Raw genomic sequence first — 9,911 nt, forward strand, 5'->3', positions numbered from 1 at the left:
GGCCCGTCTCGTTTTGTGGCGCAAGCCTAAGCAGGACAGGTTGGGTGGGCCGGCCCGCTTTGCCACCCCTTTATTCATCAAGACTTTTTAAGTTGTTAGCTCACTTCCGACCACAAAAAAAAGTTGCTAGCTCACTTATTTACAGAAATTACCAAAAATAGTATTCGAAAATTTATATCACTTACAAAAATAATTTCAAAAGATGCTAATGAGTAAGGACAAATAAGCTCCCACAATATTTAAAAACATGACAAAAAGGCCTAGATATTAAATATATACTAAAAATTGATTTTAGAGACCAAATTTTGATGCAAACTTTTGTAATTATTATTAGAAAAATAAGATTTTTTTCATCCTTAGATTTAGTAATTTTTTGTCAAGTGTATTTTATTAAAAAAATTATTGTGAATGACCATATTCTTTTAAAAAATAAAAAATTTAAAAATCAAATTTTATTCCAAATTTGTTTGTACATCTAACTATTTATTCAAATGTTGTCACAAAAATGTAAATCAAATAAATAATTCGTTTGCTAAATATGAAAGTTTTTGTTATTTACAAAAAATATAATATTTTTTTGTTCTTTTTGTTGTATTTTCAAATTATTCGGGCTGTTTTATTGATAAAATCTTTCAAGGACCTTTTTGTCTGTAGCTGAATCTTTCGGGTACCAAATTGGTAGTTAATCCTTTACTTAAATAAGTATGCGGAAACCAAGTTGGGTTGGTCTAGTGGTTAGCTCACTAGTCCGCTTAAGCAAGTGTCGGGGGTTCGAATCCCGCCTTGTGCATGCAGCAACCCATTGGCCAGCGGCAAACCCTTAAATGGAGCTCAGTACCGCGACGGATTAGTCCTTGACCTGCCGGGTTGGGGGATACCGTGGGAAACCAAAAAAAAAAATAAGTATGCGGAGTTCAGATTTTGTCTTGTGTATATAGCAACTCATCGACTAACAATAAATTTTTAAATATGAGTTCAAATTTGCAACGAATTAATTTAGCCTCTCATAGGAAACAAAAATGAAAAAAAAAAAGATTTTTCAACTGTGAACCCAAAAAAAAAATTTCAACAATTACATGAAGAGCTTACAAATGAAATAGGAACATGAACTGATGAACAGTTTTTGCACTAAGAAATCAGTAATGAGAGTAACATTATGTAATCGATGTTAACATAATCTTTGCAATTGTTTCAATTCAATTCCCTACAAATGGATACATAATACGCTTCTAATAAAACCAGTAGTGCTTGATCTTTCAATATTGCAAATATTGCTAGTTTTGTTATTAATGCATTGCACTAATACATATCTATAAACCATACTTTCTTATAAAACTAGAAGTTATTTCTGACCCTAAAAAAAATGATACACTGTTGTACCATTATCTTATCCTAAAATTATCACACCAGCAAATATATCTATCTAGTTTCATCCACCACTTGAATAATTACACAAATCTCATCTAATTGTCAATACATTGAAGAAAGAGAAAGTTAATTACAGTTAAAATTAAATATATCATTGTCAGACTCAGGAAGGTGAACAAAAAAATATATCAATTTTAATTCAAGATAAACTAAGTTGTTTCTAATGAGAACCTTGCATTGTGAACAATTAGTTTTCTGTGATAATCTTCCACATACATTTAAAACATTAACCATATAACTATTCTTGGTTGAATAATGTACATTATGACAAATTCACACCATGAATTTGCATTTCATTTCAACTTTTTAATCCACTTCCATAATGGCACAAAATATGGCACATGAAAACCATATTTCAAGTTCCATTATATACAGCACAATGAATGCACTAAACCCAATTCAACCACACTTTCTGTTTTGTCACATACAAAGGCTTGCTTAAAGCCAAAGCAATCATGAAAACTAAGGAACCAATCCAAAGCTATATATAGGGAAATGCAATTTGCATTTGCAATCACAATCACCTATACATTGACCTCTGGAGATGGGAAAATCCGTTTCGCGAGCCATTGGAAGGGTCTTAAAAGTTGAGCCCTTTTCTTGCGCCAGAACCAAATGGCCGCGTTGTAGTTTTCGTTGCGGATCTTCTTTGTGGCTGCTCTCCAGTCGTACTTCTCCATCTCCAGACGGGCAGCTTGTCCCATGGTTTTCCTCAACTCGTGGTCGTACAAGAGAGGTTTTAGTTTGCTCAAACAGTCTTCTAGATCGCCTGGAGTGTAGAGATAGCCAATCTTGCCATCTTGGTCTTCAGGGATTATGTCTGGGACACCACCGGCACGTGCTCCCACAACCGGGATCCCTGAAGACATGGCCTCCAAGACAACCAGGCCGAGTGTCTCGGATTCCGAAGGCATCACAAAGACGTCTCCACTGGCATAAGCTTGAGACAGTTCTTCCCCTCCTAACATTCCTGTGAATACTGCAGGCATGCCTTGAAACATTTTCTCCAGCTCCTCTCTGTTAAAAGGTGCAAAAGATTTCACATTTAGGCAAGAAAATTTTAGAGGGTAAATTTTTATTGGAGTACAAATTAATAAGAAACAATTTAATTTTTCAATTTGTGTCATATCTTAAGAAATCGCTCACAAGTTCAGGTTTTTCAAGCATTGATCAAATGTATTTTGTACAAAATGTCACTCACATTTAACCAATGAAGCTTATCTAATAAAAAGTGAGGTAGTTCAAGCATATAGAAAAGAAAGATGGAGTGGAATTTTGATTAATATGTAAAACATTTTGTATGCTTACATGAGATTTTGGTACCGGTACAACCTGACTAAAAATAATTTTAAAATATCATTTTCACAATGAAAGCAACTTCCACTTGTAGAAAGCTTTTGGATAGCAAAGAGGAAATCGAAGACATATCATATTAAGTTACCTGTATGGTCCATCTCCTATAAAAGCAATTCTTGCTTCAGGAAGCCTATCCATGACACTGCCAAATCATGTGTTTCAAATGTCATATACAAATGTTCAAGTTTACAAACAAGGTATATTATACATTATGGTGTGATGAACCGAAGAATTGACAAAGAAAGATAGAGGCATGTCAAACTGAGCTGCCAGAAAGCATTTCTTGAAAAGGTTGTTTTAGCAATCTTTCAGCATTAGTACAATGATGACAACCAAAGTTTTCACCACCCTTCAAGTTTGATTTTAAGATTTGATTGCGAAATATTGTATATAATTCCAAGTTCTTCTTTGGAGAATGTGATGTTTCTTACCTTTTGAGGAAATCTAGACTTTTCTCGACTCCAAGCCGTCCTACGTGAACTATCAAGGGCTTCTCAGGCTCGCCATTGCTGCACAACACATGTTTAAGGATAAGATCAAACCTGATTATATTAAAAGAAACACTGTTCATATGAAAATTACAATAGGTTCACAAACCTCAGTCTTATTCGCATTTCATGGGACTTGAATTTGGGATGGAAACTTTCAGAATCGACACCCTTGTTCCAAAGGCGAATCTTGTTAGCTGGAAATTGACAAATGAAATAAGTCAGACACCAAGAATGGTGTACAAAAGAAATGGTTATGCTTGGCTATTGTTATTGATCGAGGAAAGCTGAAGACCAATCAACAATGGTGTTTGAGTTCACCTGCTGTTACTCTAGCTACTTCAAGATCCCTTGCAATGGCAGCCGATGGCACCAAAGTCAGGTCTGCAGCTCTGTGCAGAAACTCTACATAAAACAGAAACTCGACATTATTCTCACAAAAACATGTCACTAAGTATGACAACAGTGGAAAGAAGGAAGCATACATACTTATGACCCACCACATGGGTTGCACCAGCCAGCTAAAGGTGTATCTTGGAATGTATCTGAACAAAGAGAAATAAAAATAAAAATGATCAGCCATAAGAAATACTTGGTTTAATGTTCGAAAGCCTAACATCGTAGCATTGCAAAGGTGCAATGTTGAACTTTGACTTTTGTGTACATTGCCTATTTTGATCTTTAATATTTTCTATTTTAAGGTTGATTTATGAAGAAACAAAGTGAAAACAATAACATCATGTTTTCTGTTTTCATTTTTCTCCTTCACAAAATCCTTAAAACAGAAACAAAGCAAGTCCTAAGTAAACATGTAACTTACACTGGTACATGGGTGTGATAAGACATGACAATGGGAACACTAAGAAGCTTTGCAATTGCAAGAGCACCGAACACCTGAAATTCAACCATTGTTAGTTATGGTAGGTTCTTTACTACAACTATATATCATTCATTTAAATGCAACAGTTATTAAAATGAGAAAAACCGGACACCAACCATTATTCCTGGTGATGATGCGTGTATTATGTCAGGCTTAAACTCGGCAACGGCTGATATTATTCTTGGACTAAGTGCCAAAGAGAGGGGTACCTTCTGATACCAAGGACAAGGGAAGCTGCATTTTTTTTCCAGGTTTAGAGTAAATTTGTTAGATAAAACAATGGCTGCAGCATTAACCATAACTTCAAAGAATTTTTCATGAATTTTATCTAATTAGGAAATTTCTAATTTCTAAGTTCTAAATTGATATAAGCAATTTCAAATATCAGCAATTACTATAACTTAGAAACAATTTCTATATGGTTAAAAGATTCAGAAATAACTGCAGAGGTTAGAGATGGCCAAGAATAAAATCTGCTAAGAAACTAAACAAATCAATGTTAGCAACCTTCGCGATCCGATTAATTTTGCTCCATAAAATTCCTTGGGTACACCTTCATGTGTTGTCACAACCATTACCTATTACAAGAAGAAATGAAGACAAGCAATTAGTTTACAATGTTAGAATTTTTAGGATACATGGCAGAATTTTCTCGTTTTTTCTTCATAAAATCCTCAAACTAGAAAACATGAAAAAATGACAATAGAAACCAACCAGGCTTAAGATAACAGAGAAAGTTACCTCATCTCCCATTTCGCGAAGGTATTTTATAAAATTCTGAAACCGGTTTTTGTATCCTGAAACATACCTGCAAAATAGATAGAGCTCTCAATAAAAATCCAATTTAAAAGGAAGAGACATTGTTCTTTCTAAAAGTAGTCTACACATGAATGATAATCACAATTCACAAAGGTAATGTAATCACAAATGTACTTAAATGCAGAGAGAACCTATAAATGAAGGGACATTCATTTATAATCAACACTTCCCAGAATTAATTCATAATTAATCTTTGATTCTCTCACCCCACAAGTAGTTATTTACAAGTCCTAGAGGCAGCACTGCAAAACATATAGCTGAGATGCATTTTTCTTCTAATATTCCAAAACAGATTAGCACAAAATCCAGCTCAATTAAATCATAATTGAAACCATGAAGGTCAAATCCAATCTGATCTACATGAAAAAAAGAAAGCAAAAAAAAAACCTCAAACAACCAAAGTCAACACTGGATCATAACAACAGAGCAAGTCAACTGTAGTGGAAAGAGAAAGTTAAAAACTTTAATGTCATCTGAACAAAGAAACAAAAGAGTTTTTTTTTTTTAATTAAAAATTCACATGATGGGTTTTGACACCAAAGAAGAAAGTTGTTGGGCTGATGCAGTTGGAAGAAGATCTAAATTAAGCAATTAAGTTTGGTTAAAGCGACTAGTAAAACAATGGGGAAGAGTTAGGAACAAAATCAAAAGAGGGAATGAATGACTCACGCAAATGGAGAAGGCTCAACGAAAAGTGCGATTCTTCTTGGCCTAGAATTGTTCTCAGGATCAAGCAAAGCAGACTCAGGAGGAGAATCTTCTTCTTCCTCAACAACCTGAAGCAAACTATCCCCAGCTATGGTCATTTTTTCGTTGGTAGCTCCAAGGTACGAACTTTTCCTTCTTCTCAGAGTGTTTGAGCCTTGAAAGGTGCAAAAATTTGATCTTTTGCAAATGGGTGTGATGGGTTTTGGTCCAAATGATTGGAGGAGAGAGAATCCGGCAGAAGCAAAACGAGGGTAGTATGAAGAAGAGGAAGAGGGAAAAGAGAAAGAAGAAGAATAAGTGGTGTTTGTGTCAGGTGAGAGAAAAGGAGGAGAGAGAGAGGAATTTATAGAGAGAGAAGTGGAAGTAGTGTTCATGATGATGGCAAATATGTGAAGGAGTATATAATCATAAAGTTACAGCCTTTGAAATGTGCTCGATTATTGAATTGATTAATATGGAATTGTTTGCAAGGAAGAGTGTGTGTGTTTGTGTGTGTGAGAATGAAGGAATCTAAGACACATGCAAAGGACTCTAACAATGGATATTCTCTTTATGATGGCGGGTGAGAGAGGAATCAAAAGGGGGAACTTTGAGCATATGCTATTTGCCTCTTTGGTCAAATGATTCAACCCTATTTCCCACATTTTACACAATAATTCAACTTGGAAAAAAAATTTAGCCAATTGTATCGAATTAAGTCTTAGAGTAACTCTAATCTATTTTTTTGGGTATTAATTTGATTTTTACAGTTATTGAATTAATTTAAAATTAAAATTTGTATTGAATATTATTTTTGAAATGATACAAATATCAATAAAAAAATATTGCATCATTCTAAAGAAAGATTAGTAAATATTATATTTGTATATCTATTAAGTCCATTAAATGAACATTGTAACTTTGTTAAATTAAAATAAAATCACACATTGAAGTGATGAATTTTATATTGAATTTAAATTAATTTTTTATGATATATAATCCCATAAATACTTATGTGATATTGTGTGAGATTCAAAATAAAATGAAACTAAAATCAAGCATTAGAGATATCTTTAAAGTAATTCTTTTAAATTGGTTGCATATACTAAAATAATACTTAAGATCTTAATGTACTAAACTATTAATTACGACTTTAAAATTAATAAAAGTATATTATACCAATTTCTAAAAGTATGATAAATTTTTTGATAAAAAAATATAATTGATGTATTTAAAATCTCAAAAACTATTTTAAATTTTAATACATGTTCATATTTTAAACAATCAATTTAGAACTTTAATTATATCTTTTATATATATTAGAGACAATCTTATAATTAGAAATCTTATAAAAGAAGTGAATTTTTTCCCTCATATTAGTGGATATTCAAACTCCAATTTGATATTAATGGTTAAGGAATAGGAATGTCAATCACGTCAATTAATTCTGTGTTGTATGAATGACTCGCCATTTGCTACAAATAGATAGTGTGTGAATATAAATTAACTGGATTTTTTTTGTATACATTCTATTTAATAATACAAACAAATAGTATAGTAACATGTTATATAACGAAAAGTAAATTCATATTTTATTACACAGCTTGTTGGATCCTTTAGAGCGAGAGTGATAGTAAAAAATTGATGAATAAAAATGTATGATGCACCCCACCGACACGGACATGGGACATGACACGAGATACGTCGACACGCGAATTTTAAAATCTTACATGACACGGGGACACGTATACATATAAAATATAAAGTATTTTTTAAATAAATCGTAATGATATTTTAATATTTCATTGATATTAAAATATAAATTAATTTTTTAAATTATTTTTAATATCTTATTTTAAGTATATCAAGTATTTAAAATATTTTTTATTTTAATAAATAATAATATATACTCTATCTAAATTTATTTTAAGAATATATATTAAGAATAAGACCGACACGCTGACACGTGATGGTATTTAGGTGTGTCCAAGTGTGTTCGGAAAAAAAATTTTTATTTTTTATTGAGACACGGTTTGGACACAGGAGACACGCGTGTCGAACGAGTGTCGGTGAGTGTCGTATCCGAAATGTGTCCGACACGCAACTCAACAAAGTGTCCGTGTTTCATAGATAAAAATAGCGAAGGAAAACATAAAAACAACAAATTAATAGAAAAATATTTTGAGAATCGTATGCCACAAAAATATTTAAATTTGCCACAACAAAGAAAAAATCTCATAAATGAATGTGAAAAACATAGCATGATACAAAAATTAGATAAGAATGAATATGATTGATGTTGGAGAATTTGGAATATTAATTTGGTTAAGTAAAAATTTGAATAACTACTTTAACTAATATGTGAAATTTAAAGAATTATTTTGGCCATTTACTTAATTCATATATCTAAGGGATAAGTATGATTTTGGTCTCTAAGGTAGAGGCTGAAAATTTATTTCGTCCCCTAACTTTTTTTTGCTCTAAAATGGTCCCCAAAGTTTCAGTTTGTTTTAAAATCATCCTTTTTACCAATTTTATTTTTTTTATTACCAAATTACCCTTCATTAAAAAAATTATAAAATAAAATAAATATAAAATAAATATAAAATAAAAAAATAAAAAGAAAAAAGAAAGGGAAAAAGAGAAAAGGGAGAGGGGCTTTCACAGGGGCTTTCACACGTACGCATCGATGCCCAAATTTGGATGATGCCCAAGACATGCTGGAAGTGGGCGACGGGATGGCCTGGATAGTAAGTTGTGCCAGGACTCGCCGCCCCGCCGCTCTGTCGCCCTGCACCACCGCACCACCACCATTTTTTCTTCTTCTTCGCCGCCCCGCCGCCCTGCCGCCCTGCACCACCGCACCACCACCATTTCCATTTCTTCTTCTTCTTCTTCTTCCCCGCCGCCCCGCCGCCTCGCCGCCCTGCACCACCGCACCACCACAATTTCTTCTTCTTCTTCTTCCTCTTCTTCTTCTTCTTTCTCGCCGCCACGCCGCCCTGCCTCCCTGCCGCCCTGCACCAGCAGCACCACCATTTCTTCTTCTTCTTCTGAACTGAATTTTTTGTGAAATTTCTGGTTGTTGATTATTGTTTAAAGTGCATGTTGCTTGATTTTTCTGCTGCTGATGATGATGATGATGACTATGATGATACTGGTGGTGGTGGTGGTTCTGCTTGATTGTTCTTTTTATTCCATTATCGATTGAGTTCTAAGTTATGGGTTTTGGTTTTTCTGATTTTGGGTTCTGAGTTTTGACGATGACGATGACTTTGAGTTTAGGGTTGTTGTTCTTATATTGGTGTTTGTTTGAGTTCAGATGATTCTGAGTTTTATTGTTGTTTGTTTGAGTTCAGATTATGATTTTCTGAGTTTTGATGATGATGATTTTTCCGAGTTCTGAGTTCAGATGATTCTGAGTTTTATTGTTGTTTGTTTGAGTTCTGGGTTCAGCTTTGCTTGCTGCTGTTCTTCCGCTTCTGCTTGCTGTTCTTCTGATTTTCAATTTGTCATTGTTGTTGTTGTTATCCATTGTTGGTTGTTTTTTTTTTTCTGCGTTTGTGCATCTGCTTCTGCTTCCGTTAATGTTGAGGAAGAAGAGGGGTGTTGAGGAAGAAGATGGGAGGGGAGGGGAGGGTATTTTCGTCCGAAGGACGATTTTAAAATAAACTGAAACTTTGGGGACCATTTTAGAGCGAAAAAAAGTTGGGAGACGAAATAAATTTTCAGCCTCTACTTTGGGGACCAAAATCATACTTATCCCTATATCTAAAATATAATGAGTTGTATTATATCAACAAAATATTTTTAAATTATAAGAATTTATCTTTGAGATATGATATAAACTTGTACGATGTTATTATTGGAGAAAATTCAATTCGGGTTCATACCTTACTTAATAGCAGACGCTGTTATAAGTTGATATAATGTTGGGAAATTAAAATATTATACAAACATAAAGTTCTCTTTTCCTTATTATCTTATATTGGATGAATACGTGTTATTGATCATAAAAACAATTAAAAGATCATTTCTTGTCTCTTTCAAGAAAACTATTGTCCAATAAACAAGCAATAATCAGATTTTGAATTTTGGTTGTTTTGTGTGTTTATTTTGGACTCTGATAAAGCTATCCAACTGTGAGACTTGGTGGTTGGTATAGAACGATACGGTTGTGTCTTATATATAAGATAGAAAATAAGTTTTTAAATATATCTGAAATACTGATATCTCAGTAATTTCAGTAATTT

At 33.3% G+C, this 9,911-nt stretch overlaps 2 protein-coding genes across 2 annotated transcripts; both read right to left on the bottom strand.

Moving 5' to 3' along the window:
• Positions 1,606-6,040, bottom strand: LOC107625719 (sulfoquinovosyl transferase SQD2; the record flags this gene model as incomplete). The annotated part of the gene is given in 11 exon segments (XM_016328420.1): positions 1,606-2,445; positions 2,870-2,926; positions 3,216-3,293; positions 3,382-3,469; positions 3,594-3,677; positions 3,762-3,817; positions 4,093-4,166; positions 4,269-4,386; positions 4,660-4,730; positions 4,894-4,960; positions 5,641-6,040. Coding segments are annotated over 11 exon segments (1,586 nt in total), but the record flags the coding sequence as incomplete, so codon positions are not given.
• On the bottom strand, positions 7,071-9,279 carry LOC110269281 (protein lingerer-like). Its single transcript, XM_021117001.1, has 3 exons — positions 9,150-9,279; positions 8,342-8,831; positions 7,071-7,133 (listed from the first exon to the last, which is right to left on the bottom strand). Exons 1-3 carry the CDS (start codon positions 9,191-9,193, stop codon positions 7,071-7,073), a joined length of 597 nt encoding a protein of 198 aa, XP_020972660.1. The 5' UTR covers positions 9,194-9,279.

The sequence above is a fragment of the Arachis ipaensis genome, chromosome B02 (assembly GCF_000816755.2).
Source record: "Arachis ipaensis cultivar K30076 chromosome B02, Araip1.1, whole genome shotgun sequence".
NCBI lineage: Eukaryota > Viridiplantae > Streptophyta > Magnoliopsida > Fabales > Fabaceae > Arachis > Arachis ipaensis.

Excerpts from the sequence above, each read along its gene's own strand:
- LOC110269281 (XM_021117001.1), bottom strand. The coding sequence starts at position 9,193 with ATGGATAACAACAACAACAATGACAAATTGAAAATCAGAAGAAC. Across the intron at positions 8,832-9,149 it reads AAATTGAAAATCAGAAGAAC|CCACCACCACCACCAGTATC; the intron begins AGCAAGCAGAAG and ends AATCAAGCAGAA. Across the intron at positions 7,134-8,341 it reads CCAAATTTGGGCATCGATGC|CAAATGGCGAGTCATTCATA; the intron begins GTACGTGTGAAA and ends ATCTATTTGTAG.